At 37.0% G+C, this 23,406-nt stretch overlaps 1 protein-coding gene across 1 annotated transcript in view; it reads left to right on the top strand.

The window, feature by feature from the left end:
- Window positions 1–2,147: 2,147 nt before the first annotated feature.
- The window catches only part of LOC114645523 (putative PIP5K1A and PSMD4-like protein), a 148,305-nt gene continuing 127,046 nt past the window's right edge, over window positions 2,148–23,406 (top strand). Inside the window, exon 1 of the mRNA XM_051922585.1 lies at window positions 2,148–2,755. Within this exon, the coding sequence (XP_051778545.1) occupies window positions 2,722–2,755 (34 nt within the window). The 5' untranslated portion in view covers window positions 2,148–2,721. The remainder of the gene's footprint in view (window positions 2,756–23,406) is intronic.

Genomic DNA, 23,406 nt, shown 5'->3' on the forward strand with positions numbered 1-23,406 from the left:
GCTGAGACCCTGCGACAGACCCAGGACACACTGGAGAGATTATATGTCTTAGCTTGCTTGGCAACGCCTAGAAATTCCCCAGGAAGAGCTGGAATCTGTAGCTAATGTCAGGGGAAGTCTGGGTCGATTTGTTTGGCCTGCTGCCACCAAAACCCTTACGAAGAGTAACACTTTCAGAAAATGAGATGAGAACCGTAGATACTATATACAGTATAAAACAAGTTGCCAGGTAGTGTAGTTGATGGCATTTTCTTGTGGATCATTAAATGTCTGCTTGACATTAATCTGAAAGCATTAGGTGACTACAAGTTGATGATCCATTTTGAGTTAAATAATCTGTTCTGCTACATATTTTTCTTACATTCTGATGTAAAAGACAACATAGACAAAGCAAAAAGGACATAGATTTAATAAATGTCTTGAATGATGCCAAAGATGAAACATAAAAAGAGTTTCACATGGAGCCTACTTATTTCAATGACAAATTAAGATTATATACAGTATATATAATATATAGAAGATATATATATTCTCCAACGTACAGTATCTATAAATTGTAAACTGACACATTTGCATCAATTTCGCCACATTCAGCTATATTGCAAAGGTATTCTTTTGTACGACGTCTCACAATAATGACACTGGAAAAAACACAAGCGTTCCAATACCAATGTGCTGAACTACATGATTTCTTACAGTGGATTTTTTGTGGTCTCTTATGTGGTTTTCTTTGTAACAATTTCTTTAACATCTTGTAAAGCACTTTAGGCTACAACTTTTGTATAAAAATATGCTATAGAAATAAATGTTGTTTACAGACTCGAGTCCGTTTGGTTCAAGAAGTTCCCCCTTCTGTTTCCGCGTAGACAGCTGTCTACATACACAAGCAAGACTACTTGATTCAGCCAGTTTCCTTATAGTATGTGTGGAAACAGTGGTCAGTAGAAGCGATTCTCTCAACTCAGTCAGTTTTCTTACCGTATGTGCATTGAAACACATACAGATTCACGGAGACCGATAAGGCTCGATCCTGGTCCTCCCCTGTCTGCACAGAAACAGCTGTCTTTAAATACTGGAACAGTTTCAAATGGATGTTTGCATAAGAAGTATCCTCCCTCCTTACGGTAGATGGCACTAGTACACTTGCGTATGTAACTTTTTAAACACTGTCAAACTAGTCTTGCGCAAATGAACAGATGAAACATGAATAAATTAATCATGAGAAGAAAAAATTCAAAATTTTCAAAAAGAAAAAGTATAGATTAACTATGGTTGTGAGTACCTTGTCTGCGCCCCCTTCCCAATTTGCACCGCTGTCTTTTCAATATAAAAAATGCATTGGTTTACATCTTACCTGAAGAAGTGACAGGAACTGCCTCGCAAGCTTGCAGACAGATTGTAATCTGTTTAATTAGCCAATAAAAGGTGTAATTTTGCTTGACTTCTCATTGCAATGTAAAAAATCAAACTGTCGCTAAAATACAAACGACTCTATAAAAGTATCGATTCGCACCCAATTGCTACTTCTTGCCACAACACAGCACATGTTCGTAAATTTAAAGCTACAGTGGAAAGAGTAGACGAAAGCAAAAAGCGGATTTGCTGGTTGTAATGGGAATGTAAAGATCACATGGTCGAAAATTAAATGGGATACATAAGAATAAATTCTGTCTGATTTTGAAGGGAAAGAAGACAGACTTCTGAAACACAAACTACTATCAAACGTTCTGATGCGTCTGGAGGCCAGTGCCAGGTCTGCTCATTTGCGTCTCACAGTGGAAAAGTACAGAAAACATGAAGCACGGAGCTGCCTATAAATGAACGAATAACAGTAAAGCTATTCAAAACTGCACCTCTGCCAAAAACGAACACCATCTTGTTTTAAAATTAACTAGAACGCGCAACTTAGGTATTCAAGCGGTATTCCTGAATTGTCACCGTCTTAACTTGGCTTTCAAAAAAAGTCCAAAGTCAAACTTAAAGTATAACAGGAGTGTGTGCCAAAGAAAATGCAGACGTTATGTTTCTTACTCACAGTATGTATTTTTATCCTATGTCTAATTAAGAAGTACGGCTTCAGCTCCGCTCGATAATTTCGATGCAGACTGGAGTCAGTCAGAAAGTGAAAATAGGCGGAGCAAAGGGAGGTACTATAGCATTGGTCGCCAGCCCCTGCAGGCTGTGTTCCGGGAAACTGCTCACAGTAAATGCAGCGGCGATAACAAATACTACGAAAGGCAACCAGTCATAATACTGACAATCCCTACCTGTCAGCTATGTCTTACCATGAAAAGGTCGTGGCCACGCTGCTCCCAACGACTGCCAGCTGTAATCGTCTAGCTACCCCCTAGACGCACCCTGAGCCGCTTCGCTAAGCCGGGAAGTACCACATTGCCTATTGTCATTCTCACTCACTAGGAGACCGACGGGGAAGGAAGGTCACGAAGGGTCTCAGTCCGCCTCTTTGGGCCGGAGAAAAAAAGGCCGAATGAGAAGAACGACGCGTGTTTTTTATTTTTAAACAGCCGTCTAATAAGGGTGCCAGGATTTAACTTGCTTTGTGTTTTGGAGTGTGGTTAAATTCATTTGGATCTGAAAATAAACCGACAGGATATAGGTGGTCGCACGGCGACAGACGAAGAGTGAAAACAAGCGGCAGAAAAAAAAAACACAAAGCGGGAGAAAAGCAAAATCAAAGGGAGCGAGGCCTCACGGGGCAAGATGGCGACAGCGGCGGGCCCCGGCAACTCCACAGGTAACAACAAAAACACATGTTTATTGAATTACAAGAGCCCGACGCGCACGATACACAGGGGGGATTGGGCCAACAGACTCGTGCTTATGCACACCCAGCTAATAGAGTTAAGACAGATTTTTGGGGGTTTTATATATTCCAACAAGAAGAAAGGGAGTTAGGATTTAAGCCGGAGTCGTTTGTAAGAATAGAAATGCCGATTTCCACTTTAAGAGACTGTATTCTGTTTAGACTGGGCCTGTTTAAAATAGAACAGGCAAAACAAAATACAGTACCAGACTTCGTAAATGGCACATTTGTATCGCTTTTGCACCCAGTAGTCTGGTTAGGGGGTGAGGAGAGGGGAATCTGAGAGGGTGGGGGCACATCGCGAGAATGGCTTTTTTTCGTAATTGATAATCGTTGTGAGAACGAATTGCTTGCGTGGCTATAAGGATCGCCATCATTTGGCGATGGGTAAAGCTGAATAATGGACTATTACTAACACGCCACATTACGTCTGGAGTTCCCACACCTTCCCATTCCGTACTGATTTTATATATTTGTTGTAGAATTTTATAGTTATGGTGAATGCTTCAGTCAGGCATTAGAAACATGGTTAACAGGGGCAACTCGCACCTTCTTTGCCATTTCAGTTGTAATTCTAGGCCTCTTCGACTGTCAAGAGCAGTGTGTTCTGTTGGACTGTACTTTTTTTTAGTAACAGTCCCATTACCCCTTATTTTGTTGTTTTATAGTTCTTTTTGTGTGTGCGTCATGGCAGTTACTGGCAATCGACCAGAGGCTTCAATTGTCTCAAAACTGACATGTGGCTCTCAAATTGCTTTACTTGAGTACGTTTGTTTCTTTAGCTTTTGGTCGTTTTACGGATTTTGGATGAAAATTTAAAGATAGAGCAGTGTGGCGTTTGGAAAATGTACGATAACCTGATTGATGTAGGGTGTTTAATGTTTAGTTCATGGGGGGCGGGGGTGTACATATTATCAGTTTAGAAAATTCCTCTTTTTATCTGGGCTGTTTCATTCACCCATGGTATTATTTAGCTGTATATACGCTCATTGTACAAACATTACCAGTTAAACTGTTGTAAATCGACCTAACAAGTACTGTAACACGATGTCCTGATTTTTGCGTAAATCTTCTATCGTATTTTCTTAAATATCTTCATTATTTAAACTGTTGCTTTCCAATGATCATGCAATTGAAAATGATGCCGAAATAGCATCTTTTGTACAGTATCCATAAATTTGCCACCGTGTCTGCTGTTTTTTTGGTGGTATACAATAAAAATACAGTATAACGTTTATTTAAGGGTGGTTAGGCATGCACAGGCCAAATCCGTTACCTGGTAGGTATCTTTCTGAGTTTCACCGAGTTCTTGTGTTTTCCTCCGGCACTACCAAAGATACAGGTTAAGTGAATTCTGATATCATAAACTGGCACACTGGGAGTGTAGACACTGTGATGGACTGATGCGTTATCCAGGGTTAGTTCCTGTCTAGGAACTGTTATTATCATAATTGGCTCAATCTTCCCTTCCCTCTTGAAATGGAGTGGGTTTAAGGATTGATTGCTTGATTTTTTCTGTTAATCAATCTGTCTATTTGGTAATTATTTTTTGTTTATCAGAACTTTTTTAGCTTTTGTTTAGAAATTAGTGCTGGGCAGCGATTCAGATTTGTAATCGAATAATCGCAGACAATCACAACAAACACATTATGTGCAAAATTCAATAATGAACTCAAAGGTACTGTATCGGGTGTGTTTGGTTTGCAAACACTTGGTGCTTTTTAACAGTAGTATTCCCTTTACATAACAGCAGTTTAAATTATTTCTTGTAAATCTCAACTTAAACATTAATGTAATCCTGTCAAATATAAAACCAAAGCTATTTGCCACTGCCAGGGCATTGACATTTTATCTAGTTTGTTATAGAAAAACAAGTTATCCTCAGAGTCCAGAGCCACAATCACAACATTCTAACAGGCACCTTCCAAGCAACAGCATGTTAACATTTCTAAATCTGTTTTCTTTTTTATCTGAATAAATACCAGCAGAAACATTTTCTTTTTTCAGGGAACAGCATAAACGGTCTATGTTCAGTAGCAACTCTTTGAGGGCTAATATTTTTTCCAAAAAACTCAGTTTTCTGAAAAGCACACAAAGCAATGGTTTCACATATAAATCAGTATAAGAAGTGTGTTGCTGCCTTTTGTGCCTGCTGTCGGCGCCTGTTTGCAGCAGAGCAGCTGCACGGAGGGTGGCTCGATGGCCAATAGGAATGCAGTTAGCTGGCTGCCTGACGGTCTTTATGAGACAGGTGCGCGGGGGTGGCAGTTGCAGTGAGACGCAGTATAGTTTGTACCTCCTGTCATTGTGAGTGTCTGTCCTCCCAGGCGAACGTTGCTATAGGTGCATCAGCTACACTAACGTGTTCAGGGACGGGTCAGCTGATGTTGGTACCTCACTTTCGTTTTTGATCTACATCTCCAGATCACTTGCATCAAAATCGGAGTCCGGTAAATCAGAGTCTGGTTCAATGATAATATTAAAAAAGTCATCCATGGATTATTTTGCTTTGAGCATTCACTTTGCTATCTCTCCACATGCCATGTTAGAAGCAGTTTGCTCTTCGCTAATCATGCACGCACATGGAATCAAGGTCTAATCAACAAAGCTAACTTTCCTTCTAGCAAGCGCGTATCAAAACGCGCTGTAACAAGATCACTGATCTCTGTCGATCGCTAGCGAGACTGAGGCTTTCAAAATAATAACAAAAACTGTGTTTAATGTGCGATAAAATAATTGTTGGCATTAATGTGTTAGCACCATAACGTGTTAACATGCCCAGCCCTATTAGAAATTCATTTAAAATTCCACAAGAGTTCAAATTTGAATTTTCATAGTTGTCGGTGTATTGAATTAATAAATTACTTTTGTGTCAAGTTTATTTTGCTGCTTAGTCAAGGGGTTGAGTTTTCTTTTTGCTCTCTGCATTTTTTTTAAACAGTGTATAGCATCCATTATTACCAATGTCTTTGCTGTGATTTAAATTTCCTGCTAAACGCTGCTATTGAATACTTTTATACATTGTAGCAGAGAATTATTTCTATTTTTCAGTTAATTTCATATAAAAATGTTGTACAGAACAAAATATAACTAAGGCTAACTTTAATAAAACATGCCTAAAATTCTATTGCTTGAGCGTTATAGGCTTGCCACCAATATGATAGTTTGAAACCAATCATTGATTGTGCTCTATTGAGGTGTTACTAAGTCAAGATTGGTTAGTTACAGAACTAAATCCAATCAAGCAGATACTTCCAATACCAGTTTTAGTAACCTGATGATAGCAAGTGGTGTTAATGGTAACAAAGCTGAAATCAAACTTTGCCTTCTTTGTAGCTTTAGTGTACAATCATTAGCTATCAACGGCTGTCATGGGCAGTCATTTTTCTTTTTATTATTTAACGTGTATATTAAGGATTTATAATATTTATCTTGACATTTTAATATTCCTTAAATCTGTTATACTGTGAGTGAAGAAGGGAATGATAAAACTGGAAGAGGCAGATAGTCAGGGTGTGTTATGTAAGTGGATATAGGACTGTTGTAAATACAGAAAAACAGTCATGCTGAGAGAAATGACTTCTGAATAAGGTGAAGTCTAAAAGGAGCCCTTCAAGTATCTGAATTGGGATTGTAGCTCTTTTTAATATATGTAAATGATTAAGGCAATGTAGTCAAATTGATGTTTATATTGGCAGATTCCTTAACGGATTGCAAAATCCTTACAAATTAACCTGAATAAAATTTCAAAGTCAGTGTGATATTTGGTTTATATTAAAATTAATTTGCCTAAGTTCACACTTAAGGAAGTAGGAAATTATGTATAGTTACACAATTGGAGTTATGAAAGTAAAAATTATGACTAATTGGAACCTTTCCTGTTTTGATCTAAACAGTGTACGGAAATTATTAAATTGTAGTGTCCTGTGTTATTGCACACTCTGCAGCTTATGGTTAACACTGGTGCATGTCTAAGATCCTCACCTTCAATACTGTTTGAATTTTAACAATATTTTAAAAGAAGTTAAACACAAGCCTTTCACACCTGGTGTAGGTCATTTTTGCCAGTTTACCCAATCGTTCTGTAATATTGTGTGTCTGTATATACTGTACATATAAAATGCTGGTTTCCTATGTTTGTTAGCACAAAGCAGGAAAACCACTGGGTCATCAATCTTATGAGATGAAAATCGCTATGAAGAAATTAAGGTCCATCTTTTTGTGTTCCTGGCTGAAAGTATTTCAGTCGGACAGCTTTGCCTAAATTATGTGATTCATGTTACTAAACTCTTGATGCATAAACTGCAGAAGGTTTCACATTTTGCCCCAACGACAGATTTATGGTCAAGCCGAACATCTGGGCCATACCTATCCTCAGCCGTGCATTTTTTCGATGAAACCAGGCAACTGCTAACTACTGTTTGCCACTATCTACTTCCCAGAAGACCATACAGGCAACATCATTGGGCAAGGTTTTTAATTTAAAACTCTTACATAGATTCCTGCCCCCATGCCCTGCTCCATGCTGCCCCAACTTGTGTTTAAAGTTTGTACAATAATAACAATGTTAAAGTAATGGTGAAGCAGAACCGAGACACAATGCCTGCCTGTAAATCCCAACTGTTCTATTCAAACTGATGTATACATCTGAACCAACCACTGTTGGGTGAAAAAGAAAAAGGTGTTTTGGCAACTATTTAATAAAAAAAACAAAAAAACACAGGAATACAGAGAATGTGAGTCTCTGCACACTGCCATTGTAAAAGGGATCAAGAGTTATTTGATGATACCTGAAGTGTACAGTGATGTAAATCCACTCAGGTAGAAAACACAAGAAGTACATTTCCCCACATTGGGGAAACTTGCAAACAAGAACCTTCATCTTCCTGCCTCAAGCAGCCCTTCTGAGAGGGCTTCAGTACTGGAGGAAATGTCTTTGTAGATAGATAGATAGATACTTTATTAATCCCAATGGGAAATTCACATAATTGCTTGTTGCTTGTTGTTGTAACAAGTAACCATGATGCTCTGAAGCCAGATGCTGTGGACAGACTGGTGTTTCTGTGACACAACTTGTATTTTCCTCAGAATTTTACATTTGTTTTATTTTTTTCTAATATATTTGTGCAATATTGGACAGGACTTTTTTCTTTTTTTTTTTTTTTTTTTTTTTTTTTTTACAAATGCTATAGTTTTTTTCTTTCCTGTGCCATATTTGACAGAGCTTTGGGTTTTTTACACTATAGTACAGTGTGTTAGATTTTTGTTCTTGCTTGCATGCTGCACTATTCACTTTACAGCAGAGCAGTTTGTTTATCCTGACTGTAATATTCATGCTCTGTATTTCAATTATGATTAGCATTTTATTCCCTTTGGATACATATCTTGTTTACATTAAGGGTAAATATCTGTTTAAAATGCTCTCATTATAATAGTTGGTCCTAGTGCAATTTTTTTTTTGTGTAAATCCTGTAGCCAGTTATTGTTTACTCATACTTGCACTGTTTGATCTCAGTGAACTTTGACTGTTGATTTGAACGTTTTTGTTATCTTACTTTAAGGAAAACAGGTCTTGCTTATTTACTTAACTGTTGTTTCCATAAATTTCATTAGTAAGTTACAATTAATATCTTACTAACAAGACCAAACTAGATCAATTTTTACAAACTTTTACAAACACATTTTTAAAGGAGATAGATACTTTATAAATCCCAAGGAGAAATTCACAAAAGGACGCAAAGTATTGTCTAATTATAGTTATTTTCAAAGTCCCAGAAAATATCATATTACTTTTTTGTCAATACAGTAATCCCTCGCTATATCGCGCTTCACCTTTCGCGGCTTCACTCCATCGCGGATTTTATATTTAAGCATATTTAAATATATATCGCGGATTTTTTGCTGGTTCGCGGATTTCTGCGGACAATGGGTCTTTTAATTTCTGGTACATGCTTCCTCAGTTGGTTTGCCCAGTTGATTTCATACAAGGGACACTAATGGCAGATGGCTGAGAAGCTACCCAACTTACTTTTCTCCCTCTCTCTCTTGCGCTGACTTTCTCTGATCCTGACGTAGGGGGATTGAGCAGGGGGGCTGTTCGCAAACCTAGACGATACGGACGCTCGTCTAAAAATGCTGAAAGATTATCTTCACGTTGCTACCTTCTGTGCAAGCTGCTTCCTGAAGCGACATGCTGCACGGTGCTTCGCATACTTAAAAGCTCGAAGGGCACGTATTGATTTGTGCTTGTTTGTTTTTCTCTGTCTTTCTCTCTCTCTCTCTCTCTCTCTCACTCTCTCTCTGCTCCTGACGAGGGGGTGTGAGCTGCCGCCTTCAACAGCTTTGTGCCGAGGTGCTTCGCATACTTAAAAGCCAAACAGCCCTATTGATTTGTTTGCTTTTCTCTATCTCTCTGACATCTGCTCCTGACGCGCACTCCTTTGAAGAGGAAGATATGTTTGCATTCTTTTAATTGTGAGACGGAACTGTCATCTCTGTCTTGTCATGGAGCACAGTTTAAACTTTTGAAAAAGAGACAAATGTTTGTTTGCAGTGTTTGAATAACGTTCCTGTCTCTCTACAACCTCCTGTGTTTCTGCGCAAATCTGTGACCCAAGCATGACAATATAAAAATAACCATATAAACATATGGTTTCTATTTTTTTTTTTTTATTTATTTTTTTTTTTTTTAGATTTAATATTTTTATTTTATTAATTTTCATTGTAATCATTCCATACAAACAGATCAATTTATAACCCAACAAATTTGAAAACAAATCAAACCCCACCCCTGAGAAGGAGAGCTTAGCTAAAGGAAAATTTCTTTAAGCTTTTTAATAAGGCAACATTAGACAAAAGAAGGGGAGAAGTAAATATCTATATAAATAAGAGATGGAGAAGGGAGTTAAATGCAATAATAGTTAATTCTCTTATTCTAAAATAATATTGATTAAATCCTGCCAAGTTTTGAAAAAATTTTGTACAGATCCTCTAACTGAAAATTATATTTTTTCCAATTTCAAATAATATAAAACATCAGTTTCCCACTGACTTATAAGAGGAGAATTAGGATTCTTCCAATTTAACAAAATAAGTCTGCGTGCCAAGAGTGTAGTGAATGCAATCACCGTTTGTTTGTACTTCTCCACTTTAAGCCCATCTGGAAGTACACCAAACACAACTGTTAGTGGGTTAGGAGGGATTGGGACACCAAGGCTGTCTGAGAGGCACTTAAAAATTTTTGTCCAAAATGATGTTAGTTTGGTGCAGGCCCAGAACATGTGACCCAGTGAGGCAGGAGCTTGGTTGCAGCGCTCACAGGTTGGATCCTGGCCTGGAAACATTTTGGACAGTTTTAAGCGAGACAGATGAGCTCGATATATAATTTTTAGTTGAATAATTCTATGCTTTGCGCATATAGAACTCGAGTGAATTCTCTGCTTTGCTACCTTCCACTCCTTTTCTGATATATTGATTAAGAGATCTTCTTCCCAATGTCCTCTTGGATCTTTGAAAGGTAGGGACTCTAATAAGATTTTATATATTGCGGAAATAGTGTTTGTTTCCTCGGAATTGAGCAGTATTTTTTCCAGCATTGTGGAGGGTGCAAGGTGGGGGAAATCGGGCAATTTCTGTTTAACAAAATTTCTAATTTGAAGATAGTAAAAGAAATGTGTAGCTGGGAGGTTAAATTTTGAACGTAATTGTTCAAAAGATGTAAATATGTTGTCTATATAAAGATCTCTGAGCATTTTAATCCCAAAATTTTTCCAGGTATTAAAAACTGGATATACTTGCGAAGGTTGAAAGAGGTGGTTCCCTTGCAGAGGTGCCACTGATAAAAGATTTTCCATCTTAAAATGCTTCCTAATTTGGTTCCATATTCTGAGTGAGTAAAGCACAATTGGGTTATTACTATATTTGTGATAACTTTCATTTATTGGAGAGCAGAGCAGGGAATATAAAGAAGTACTACAGGATTTTACTTCTATTGCAGACCAAGCCTGTGTATGTGCATTTATTTGTGTCCAGGTTTTTATGGCTTGTATGTTTGCTGCCCAGTAATAAAACTGAAAATTAGGTAAAGCCATGCCACCTTCTGCCTGAGGTCTTTGTAGGGTCGCTCTTCGGATACGTGGGTGTTTTGAGTTCCAAATGAATGAGGTTATTATTGAATCTAACTGTTTAAAAAACGATTTATTGATATATATTGAAATGTTTTGAAATAAAAAGAGAAGTTTAGGAAGGATATTCATCTTAACAATGTTAATTCTTCCAGCTAGAGTGAGATGAAGGGTTGACCATCTATGCAAGTCTTGCTTAATTTTTTCCATACAGACGCCAAAATTTTGTTGATAAAGAGCTTTATGTTTACTTGTGATATTTACCCCTAGGTATTTAAACTGATCTGCTATGGTAAAAGGTAGTGTGTCTAATTTAATATTATATGCTTGTGAGTTCACTGGAAAGAGTATACTTTTATTCAGATTAATTCTAAGACCAGATATCTTTTGAAATTCTGTTAGTGCTGTTAAAACAGCAGGGACAGTGTTTTCTGGGTCCGATATATATAAGACCATATCATCTGCATATAGAGAAATTTTCTGTTCCAGTCCTTCTCTGACAATCCCCTTTATCTGATGAGAATTTCGGCAGTGAACCGCCAGTGGTTCAATAGCGATTGCAAACAACAGTGGCGACAAGGGACATCCTTGTCTGGTACCACGTTCTAGTTTAAAGTAGTCTGAGCAAATTTTATTAATACAAATTGAAGCTTCTGGACTGGTATACAGTAGTTTAATCCAAGCACAAATATTCGGGCCAAACCCAAATTTCTCCAATGCAGTGAAAAGGTAATTCCATTCGATCATGTCAAATGCCTTTTCTGCGTCTAATGATAGTAATATCTCTGGGGTGTTTGATTTTGCTGGTGAATATATAACATTAAACAAGCGTCGGAGATTTGAAGATAGATGTCGGCCTTTAATAAATCCAGTTTGATCTTGTGATATTACCGAGGGCAGCACTTTCTCCATCCTTCTAGCTAGGATTTTTGAGAGTATCTTAACATCATTATTCAGGAGTGAAATTGGTCTATATGATGCACATTGTAACAAGTCCTTATTTTGTTTAGGAAAGACGGTGATTAATGCTTGTCGAAATGTTTGAGGTAGTATTTGGTGGTCTTTAGCTTCTGTAAATGTTACCAATAAGAGTGGAGCTAGCTGAGTGGAGAATTTCTTATAAAACTCTACGGGGTAACCATCAGGGCCTGATGATTTCCCGCTTTGTAGTGACTTTATAGCTTCTAGTAATTCTGTTAGCGTTAGAGGTTTATCTAGTTCCTCAGCACTTAAAGCATCTATTTGTGGTATTTGTGAATTATCCAGAAATGCATTAGATTGCGTGTTGTCTTCTTTGGGCTCAGTGGAATATAAAGACTTAAAGTAATCTCTAAATGTGTGCATTATTTTATTATGGTCGATGATTTCTTCTCCATTCTTGTTGGTGATTACTGGTATTGCATTGTGAACTTCTTGTTTATGAATTTGTTGAGCTAAAAGCTTATTAGCTTTTTCTCCGTGTTCATAGTAATGCTGTCTAGACTTATAAATAAGTTGTTCAGTTTCTTTAGTTGTTAAGATGTTAAGTTCTGTATGCAGGGCCTGCCTTTTCCTGTGAAGAGCTTCACTTGGATGCCTGGCTTGTTCTTCATTTATTCTAGTAATTTCATTTCTTAGCTCTGACACTTTCTTGGTTTCTAATTTATTTCTATGGGAAAGATATGAAATAATCTGGCCTCTTAGGAAGGCCTTTAGAGTTTCCCAGAGTGTTCCTGCAGAAACCTCTGTAGACGTGTTTGTCTCTAGGAAGAAGCTGATTTGTTTGGATATAAATTCTGTGCAGTTCTCGTCTGCCAATAAAAGAGGGTTAAGATGCCATCTGCGAGGTGAGTACGAGGGGCTTATTGATTTTAGCTCCAAGACTAGAGGGGCATGGTCAGAGATAACAATTGTGTCATATTTGCATGATTTAATTGTAGGCAGGAAATTATTATCTATAAAAAAATAATCAATTCTTGAGTAGCTATAATGCACTGGTGAGTAGAACGAATATGTTCTTGAGTTTGGGTTAAGAAACCTCCAGGGGTCTGATAAGTTGTGATCATTTAAAAACTGTGTAATTATCTTTGCAGTATTAGATGTCGTCCCCCCTGTCACGGGAGTCCTATCTAAGAGTGGATTTAAAACACAATTAAAGTCCCCAGCCATTATAATTTTATGAGTGTTCACATTGGGAATGGATGCAAATAGATTTTGCATGAATTCCTTATCATCAACATTGGGTGCATAAACATTTATCAAAATCATTTTACTGTTATATAAGTTGCCCATGACCATCACATATCTCCCTTCAGGGTCCGACACTACCTCTGATGCTACAAATGGAACTGTTCTATGTATGAGAATTCCCACCCCTCTAGTTTTCTTTATAAAGCTAGAATGGAACATTTGGCCAGTCCAGTCTTTTTGTAATCTGAACTGATCCTTGGTTAGTAAGTGGGTCTCCTGTAAAAATACTATTTTAGCGTTTAAGCCTGTTAGGTGAGAGCATACTTTCTTTCTCTTTAATTCGTGATTCAGGCCTTTAACATTCCAGCTCACAAAGTTAACTGTCCCATCATGGAGACATTGATTCTGAGTTTTTAATGTCATTTTATAGTTTTAATTGGTAATATGGCAGTTTTAATCTTAGTTTCAAGATTCCCCAGGAGTTGTTGCATGTTAGCCTGTTGCTGCATTGATATTTATAATTATAAGGATTATAAGTAAACATATGGTTTCTACTTCGCGGATTTTCTTATTTCGCGGGTGGCTCTGGAACGCAACCCCCGCGATGGAGGAGGGATTACTGTGTCCCACACCTCTAGTCCCAAGGCCACAAAGGCTGAGAAATTCTACTCTTAAGATAAGCATTGTAATCCAGAAAGACAATGAAATTGATATCCTAAAGTGGTTGAGGGAAAAAAAATGCAGCAGTTGCTATTTTTGATGACACCTTTATTGATACTCTTGTTTAAACTTGGTGAGAGCCGGTGAAATCATCTTCAGCAGTACACTGCTTGATGTTAATTGTTGTCGCCACCTTGACATTTGCACAGAGTTGTAGATAAGATAAAGAGGGTTGGACAGTAATGTACTAAATACCTTTCTTACTAGTTCAGTTTTGTGAAATTGGCTGTGCTCGTAGCTAGTGCTGGGCGGTATACCGGTTCATACCGAAAACCGTTTTTTATTTTTTTATGATAAGGATTTTTCTTATACCGCAACACCGGTTTAAATTGCCTAAACGACGTTCGGAACGTGGCGCAGCGGGAAACTGTTCAAGTGGGGACCTTTTTCACTGCTACACCGCTAAACACAGATTTGTTGCAGTAGGGCTCTTTTTCACTGCTACACCACCAAATAGTGGGCGGTAGCATAGGTATGCTGCATGGTGAAAATGGACAGAGAGCCGAAAAAAAGGAGTCACGTCTGTCGCCTGGAGATGCTTTAGTTTTAAAAGGTCAGATGTGTAAATACTGTTTCTATACTACTGGATAATACTGCAAGCCAAGTTGTACTTGTTTTATTTGTTTTCAATACAGTGTAATGTACCTGGGTACTGTGTAATATTGTGACGACATGTTGACTTTATTCTCGTACTTTGTCATTAAAGTAGAACATCGTAAACTAAACTTCATCGTAAAGTGAATATTTACTAGATTTTTTCAAACCCCGTCATAAGTTATATAGCACATTAAATGCTTTGCGTTAAGTGTTCCCCGAGCTTCTTAAACTGACTTCCTCTGCACTAAGAGGAGGCACCGGCACCAGCAGCGATCGCTGGACAGAATCCATTCACATGATATTCATGCTCTCTGAACATTTAGAATGCCAAGATAAATACTTGATATAAATAAATACTTGATATAAATTCTAAATGTTCAGAGAGCAGGAGTATCATACAGTGAATGGATTCTGTATGGTGATCGCTGTCTCCTCTTAGTGCGGAGGAAGTCAGTTTAAGAAGCGTAGTGATTAACAACTGGGTCGGGGAACACAACACAAAGCATTTAATGTGCGACATTAACTTTTGACGGGGTTTGAGAAAATCTAGTAAATTAAACAATGATTTTAGGATGAAGTTTAGTTTACGACATTCTACTTTAATTATAAAGTAAACTATGAGAATAGAGTGGAAATGTCGACTTTAATCTCGACATAAACGGCGAGAATAAAGTGGAAATGTCGACTTTATTGTTGACGTATAGTTTTTTTTTCTTCCCTATGGCCCTAATATGATTCCGTAGGGCTATACCACAAATACAATTATAAATGCAAGTTGCAGTTGTATTATTTATGTATATAGCTTAGCTTGAAGCAAGGTCCATATTAATGCAGTTTGCCTAAATGATAGTTCAATTGGTAAAGATGTCATCACCAAAATTGCACTTGTTTTATTTTATTTTAATTTGGTGAATACTGTGTAATGCACCTGGGCTTTTGAAGCCTTGAAGTAATAGTGCAACTATCAGTAATAATACAATTATTTATTTTATTGTTATTTATTAGTTTAAATATTATGCAGTTTAATGATGGTAAAGTTGTTTAAAAAGTCACTTTAACGTGTCAGTGGACAGAGATTGTTAGCATTAACAGAAAGTGTAGTTGGTTTACAAAAAATATTTATTTATTCCTTTTCTAAGACATGTTCCTACAACTTTTGACAAGCACTTCTGGATATTTTCCTAAGTCTAAATACCTCTTTGGATGGTTGAAAATATGTTGTCAAAATTATAATTTAAGTTTTTGCAAAATTTGTTAAATAAAAAGGTTCTATATTATGACTGCATCTGTCATGCAATGTGATTTCCTTCTCTTCATTAGTGCCACCCCCTTGAAAAGTATCACTTTATTGGGCGATGCAAACCTTTATTAATACTTGTGTGCACATTAAAATGTTTTTTTTGTACAATGTACAATGCTCTTGACAGTGGAATAGGTTATTCTTAGCCAGTAATTGCAGTGGAAAATGTGTTTAACATCCACTCATGCATGGGAAAAAAATAACGTCAAATACCGTGAAACCAGGATAATTTAGAAAAATACCGTGATATAGAATTTTGGTCATACCGCCCACCCCTACTCGTAGCCCTTGAGGATGGCAAGCACTTGCTAAATGTGTTTTGTTTGCTCATTTCACTTCAGTTCTGCAGACACATTTCATTTGCCTAAACTGGCCTGACACATTTCTCTGCGTGATCGCTGTCAGCGCTGTGCAGAATCAGGGGATGCAGTGTAGTATTTTCCCACTTGCTAGAGCATTATCCATGACAAATATCCAAAAAAATAAGCTTATTTTGTATTTTCTGCAACACCCTCAAATTTCAATTAAATCAGTCAAAGCGTTTTTAAGTTGTATATTATGTTTTTTTTTTCTATTGTGTTTTTTTTTTTTTTTTTTTTTAATTAACCCTTAATTATTGTAATATCGAAATGTCTTAGTGGATACCAAATTTCTGCCCTTTAGCTAAATGGAGAATATTGTTTTTGGTGTGGGGTCAATCAGCCAACTTTCCATTTTATAGATGTATAAAATTAGAAAGTTTTTCTTTTTGTTCTTCATGCATTTGTACATGATGTGAGCAAATACAATGGCAATTTCAGGGATCATCCTTTAATCCAGAAAAAGGTCAGCCTTTCCTTTCAATACATTTAATATCATCCAGCCTTTCTTGTTAAGTGGTAAGCTCAGAGATATGCACATGAGCGAGCCTATGTTGTCCTGGAGAATGGATTATCTGATGAAGAGATCGTTGTTTATTAGACTCAAAGACTGTGTCTCTTATATGTATGTGAGCAACACAGGGATGCGATTAGGAGCAGTCTTGTCTCCTTTTCTCAATTCTGTACACCTTAAACTATACTTAACACTAGGTTGTATTACTTGCAGAAATTTTCTGATGATTCTGCACTTGTGTGTTGCATTGATAAGAGAGATGAAAATTAGTATAGGAGTGAGGTGGAGAACTTTGTTTCTTGGGACAACTTAACATCAGCAAAACCAAGCAACTAGTAATTACGTTTTGCCGTATGTCTGGTCACTATTCGGGGAGTGGATGTGGAGGTGCTTGGGGGTCCACATCAATGTCAGGCTGGACTGGTCTTGTTACACAGAGAAACTGTATAAGACATGTTTGCCCTTGGGAGACTATACTTCTTTCATATGATGGCAAGTCTGGTTTTCTTTGCTGTGTTGTGCTGGGCTGATAACATTACTTCAAGAGAGGCCCACTGAATCAACAAGCTGATTTAAAAGGCAAGCTCAGTTATAGGATTCACACTCTGCCACCTGGATATAGTAGCGAAAGAGGGAATGAAAACAAAACTGACATTATGAACAATGCTGCATATCCTCTCTCTGACAGGCCAAGTTCTTTCAGCCAATGAATTATTCAGCACAGGTGTTTTAGGAAACACTACTGGGTCAGTGTTACACCAATGGCAATATGCCTATATCATGCCCCACTGTAACTTGTGGCTGTGACATCAAAAAGGTTGAGAAACACTGTTTTGGAAGACAGTGTACTTTATATTTAGTGCTGCCTATTTATATAGTAATTAACATAAATATCTATTTCCCAGGTATATTGCACAAAACTGTTCATTATTTCCTTGATACCTGGGAACATACTTTTGTTCAATAATTATACTGCAGATTTTTAATGAAATGAAAAAGATGAACAGTGGTAAACCTCGTTATTTCCTCGCTAAATAGCTTATTCTACTGTCTGAAGCTCTTGAATTGACAGCTGCATTCTTGGAGGTTTGATCATTGTAACCAAATTTAAATACAGCCTATTCAACATTATAATGATAGTAGTTGACACTGCTGTCACAAAGCTACTGGGGGCCAGGTTAAAATTTTATCCATTGTGTGTAATGTACATATTCTCCCTCATCCCAAAGCCATGCATGTAAGGTTAACTTACAATTGTAAATTATCCTCCGAGCACTTGAGGTCTTAAAGATGGACTGGCATTCGATCCAGAGCGCATTCCTGCCTTATTCTTGTTGCTATGGAGTTCTGATTATGGTGTGGTGTGAAATGAGCGAATGAATATATTTCTCATAACATGCATTCAAAGAGTAGCATGGTACTGTGGTGATCAATGTTAAACTTTTGTATTTAAAATCACAACCAGAGGATACTGTATGTGTACTTTGTATGTACACTCACTCCAAGTTGCATGTAAACATTAATTTTTTCTTTGGAACTTCTGTTTGTTCCCACATCTTTAAGATATCTTGTTTGTTTTGCTATTCTCAATTGGTCCTCTAGGTTTGTTTACACCTATGCCCCTTTCTTTTTATGCATAATGCTATTATGATGTAACAAACATGATTGCGGTAACAATAAGCAATTAAAAGCTGCTGAATGATTTTGCTTACAAATATGAGAACAAGCTTTGGCAGTTATTTGTTTTTGGGTATGGCTTTAGCAGATGTGTATGTTTGGGAAATGGGTTTACATTGATGCATACACTAGCAGAGCTTAAAATTTGGCATGGGATTACTTGTATCCTGTAGAATGTTAATTACCACAAATTCTCATTTTGTTTATGTGTGAATTTCCGACATAGATTTATTTGGTAATCACTTTTTATTACTTGTTAGAGTAGTTAACTCTTTTTAAATTACTATTTTATAATTGCTCAAAATTTGTTACTTAGGAATTGATTTTTTCATTGTTTATGCTTTGTTAAATTCATATTCATAGGATGTCGTCTTCCTCTTGCCGTTGCTCTTGACTGAAACCTGCAGCTACCAAATTTGTCAATCGGTTGTTCAGCGGAGTGTGAACGGCGCTATATAGCGCCCAACCCGGCACAGACTCAGACAGAGGCACGTACTTAAATAAAGCACACTCCTTTATTTTTCTTCAGCCATGGGGCACGCCTTCCCCGTGTCCCACAGGCCCAACACAGTCCCAGAACACTCACAATATCACAATACAATTCTCTCTTCTTTCTTTACCACCACTCCTCCTCCTTCCGACTCTGGCTCTCTTGAGTGGTGGTGGCTGGCCTTTTTTATACCCCACCCGGAAGCGTTCCAGGTGCTTGATCACCTGACCCTAATTGCCCTTTCGGGTGGGGCTGAAGATCTGACCAGCCGGGTTGCTGACTCCATGCAGCTCCCCCTGGAGCCACGCGCCGGGTTGGGGAATCCTTGGCCGCCAGGGAGGCGGCCACCCAGCGTCCCGGGGGAGGTATTGAACAGTCCATGGCTGCTCCCCCGGAACATACACAGTAGGGTGTCCCGGCCGGGCATGGAACCCAGCCGTCCGTCACAGGAGTTATGAATTCTGCAGCGGGAGTCGAAGACATGGGGCATGCAATGTCCTGTTTACACTCTTCTTTAGAAGAAACTTGACCAAGATTTCCTAAATAAAAGGCTTAAAACAGGCTAAAGTATATTTTTGTGTTTCATTAATGCATAAATTAGGGGACTTAGATTGCTTCGTTAATTTGTATTCAGTTTCAGGTTCATTCTTTTTTGTTTGATGAACTGATAGCTGGCAATTCATGGCTGTGTTGATAAATCAAAAGATCTGATAGTTGTGTGTTTCATTTAAAGTGTTTATAATGAGCCGTAATCTATTTTTTAATATATTTTTGCTCCACCCCATCTTATCTGCAACTTTGTTCAAACATCAAAGTGGGGGCTACAACTTCCATCAGCCAGTGCACTGCTCAAGTCAATTTCATCAGCACTCACAAATAAGAGCTTTAAGCCTGAATTTGAAAAGTAAAAATGCATATATGTTACAAAAAATGTTCAAGGATAAATTAAGCATTATGAAAATCTGTCAAAGAAGGCCCCCACCTCTTTAACTCTGAAAAGGACATTATTATATCTCATACTTCTTAAATGAATAACATTCACGCTTTTTATTCAAAATTTTTATTCACCATTCACAGTTTTATGCTAATCGCTTAAATGTTTTGAAGCTGCAGAAAATTTTACTTTGACATAAAAAAACATTATAGTATGGATAAAGTGTTTCACAACATTTTACATTTTTTTGTATGTATTATTTTACTGGTGCTTTTTTTTTTTTTTTAACATTGACAAGTCTTTGTTTTTACCAAATATGAGTGGAAATTGCCACATGTAAAAATGTATGTAAAGTTAAAATACCTGAAATAGTAAACTTCTTAAAAAGTTTTCCAAATAATTTATTGAAAATTGTGAAAATTACTCTAGACATAAAACTAAATAAGCTGTGGCATTTAAAAATGTCTAAAATATTAATCATGAGTTTTTGACTTCCCCCAAATACAATTTTATCCCCCTCCCACAGTCTGAAATCCCCCCTTGTGTTCAATTTAAGGAGAGCTTTCCCTCCCAATTTCAAAAATGAATTTCGAGTCCTGACTAGTCTGAATATTCTGCATTCCCACTTTGAAATAAGTGGATGTTAATTGTTAAAAATCTAATGTTTAATCTTGTAAAACATAATCTTCACTAGGGGTTGACGGTATGACCAAAATTCTATATCACGGTATTTTTCTAAATTATCCCGGTTTCACGGTATTTGACGTTATTTTTTTTCCCATGCATGAGTGGATGTTAAACACATTTTCCACTGCAATTACTGGCTAAGAATAACCTATTCCACTGTCAAGAGCATTGTACATTGTACAAAAAAAAAACATTTTAATGTGCACACAAGTATTAATACAGGTTTGCATTGCCCCATAAAGTGATACTTTTTCAAGGGGGTGGCACTAATGAAGAGAAGGAAATCACATTGCATGACAGATGCAGCCAAAATATGGAACCTTTTTATTTAACAAATTTTGCAAAAACTTAAATTATAATTTTGACAACATATTTTCAACCATACAAAGAGGTATTTAGACTTAGGAAAATATCCAGAAGTGCTTGTCAAAAGTTGTATTGCACTGAACATGTCTTAGAAAAGGAATAAATAAATATTTTTTGTAAAACAACTACACTTTCTGTTAATGCTAACAATCTCTGTCCACTGACATGTTAAAGTGACCTTTTTAAACAACTTTACCATCATTAAACTGCATAATATTTAAACTAATAAATAATAACAATAAAATAAATAATTGTATTATTACTGATAGTTGCACTATTACTTCAAGGCTTCAAAAGCCCAGGTGCATTACACAGTATTCACCAAATTAAAATAAAACAAAAAACAAGTGCAATCTTGGTGATGACATCTTTACCAATTGAACTATCATTTAGGCAAACTGCATTAATATGGACCTTGCTTCAAGCTAAGCTATATACATAAATAATACAACTGCAACTTGCATTTATAATTGTATTTGTGGTATAGCCCTACAGAATCGTATTAGGGCCACGGTGAAGAAAAAAAAATACGGACACAGAGAAGGAAAAAAAAAAACTATACGTCGAGATTAAAGTCGACATTTCCACTCTATTCTCATAGTTTACTTTATAATTAAAGTAGAATGTCGTAAACTAAACTTCATCCTAAAATCATTGTTTAATTTACTAGATTTTCTCAAACCCCGTCATAAGTTATTGTAGCACATTAAATGCTTTGTGTTGTGTTCCCCGACCCAGTTGTTAATCACTACGCTTCTTAAACTGACTTCCTCCGCACTAAGTGATTACCGTACAGAATCCATTCACTGTATGATATTCCTGCTCTCTGAAAATTTAAAATTTATATCAAGTATTTATCTTGGCATTCTAAATGTTCAGAGAGCATGAATATCATGTGAATGGATTCTGTGTGGCGATCGCTGCTGGTGCCGGTGCCTCCTCTTAGTGCAGAGGAAGTCAGTTTAAGAAGCTCGGGGAACACTTAACGCAAAGCATTTAATGTGCTATATAACTTATGACGGGGTTTGAGAAAATCTAGTAAATTAAATATTCATTTTACGATGAAGTTTAGTTTACGATGTTCTACTTTAATGACAAAGTACGAGAATAAAGTCAACATGTCGTCACAATATTACACAGTACCCAGGTACGTTACACTGTATTGAAAACAAATAAAACAAGTACATCTTGGCTTGCAGTATTATCCAGTAGTATAGAAACAGTATTTACACATCTGACCTTTTAAAACTAAAGCATCTCCAGGCGACAGACGTGACTTTTTTTTCGGCATTCTGTCCATTTTCACTGCGCGGCATACCTATGCTGCCGCCCACTATTTGGTGGTGTAGCAGTGAAAAAGAGCCCTAGTGCAACAAATCTGTGTTTAGCGGTGTAGCAGTGAAAAAGGTCCCCACTTGAACAGTTTCCCGCTGCGCCACATTCCGAATGTTGTTTAGGCAATTTAAACCGGTGTTGCGGTATAAGAAAAATCCATATCATAAAAAAAATAAAAAGCTGTTTCCGGTATGAACCGGTATACCGCCCAGCACTAATCTTCACCCATTCTTACAAAAATAAATTGACCTTGTTGATAAATAAGGACCGACTTTGCTAGCTCTAGAAGACGAAGAGGACAGGTACATGTATGCACAATGCTTCATAAATAAAGTGGCTAAGTAAACTTTTACAATTAAAAACAAAATTACATTAGCAGCTGTAACCAAACGTCTGGTTCCATATGCAAGTTATTCATGCTCTTTGACTTTTTTTGTCACTTTTCCTCTACACACACACACACTTAGACTTGCCGCAGTACTTTTCCTTTATCATTTCGGATTTATCCATATGAGTAAGTAGTTTGATACCAAGCTGAGCTCAACTTCTTACAATCCAGGAAGGTAATTTTTAAACTATGCAAACTTACAACCCAGAAAGTAATAGTGTTATTTTTCTACCAAGTGCTTATTTAAAAGCAGGACAGTTAATGTCCCATACAAGTGACATGTTCCATGTTGATTGGCATACAGTGTTCTCCTCAGAAATTTTTTCCAGCTGGGTGGCATGAAAAAGTATCCGGTTGGGGTGGGACGGGGAAATTTGGTGGTGGGGAAAATTAAATGTGCACTATTTTTATTAGTTAATTATTATTAATTATTTTAAATGTTCAATATGACTTCCTTTTTTAAGGTTTGACACTTGTGCCAGAATATTTTTATTAAATTTAAGAAGTATCCAATTCAGGATCCTGTAACCATAACAAAAATTTTAACAATTGTTATGACATAAACCAAGAGGCACAAGTATTGTCGCTGTCAGGAAGAAAAGTGAAAACAATGAAAAAGTATGAGAAACCTCATGAAGTAAAATTTAAAAATATTCCTCAAAGCCAACTTGCATATGCAGAAGGTGTCTTCAGTTAAATATTTATTCTTCTTTTCTTCCTAGAGGCCCAGTTGCCTGCAGCGTCCCCATAATCAGAGTCCCCAGGATCTGGGCCCTCCAAGGAGATCAGCATGAGATTATTTAGTGTGTTTTGATTCATGCAATTTCTCAAACATGTCTTGATCCTTTTAAGGGCAGAAAACCCCCTTTCACATTCAGTTGTGCTTACTGGGATCTCTAGCCCAATATGAGCTAGTTTGGCTA

Source organism: Erpetoichthys calabaricus, chromosome 2 (assembly GCF_900747795.2).
Source record: "Erpetoichthys calabaricus chromosome 2, fErpCal1.3, whole genome shotgun sequence".
Classification (NCBI taxonomy): Eukaryota; Metazoa; Chordata; class Cladistia; order Polypteriformes; family Polypteridae; genus Erpetoichthys; species Erpetoichthys calabaricus.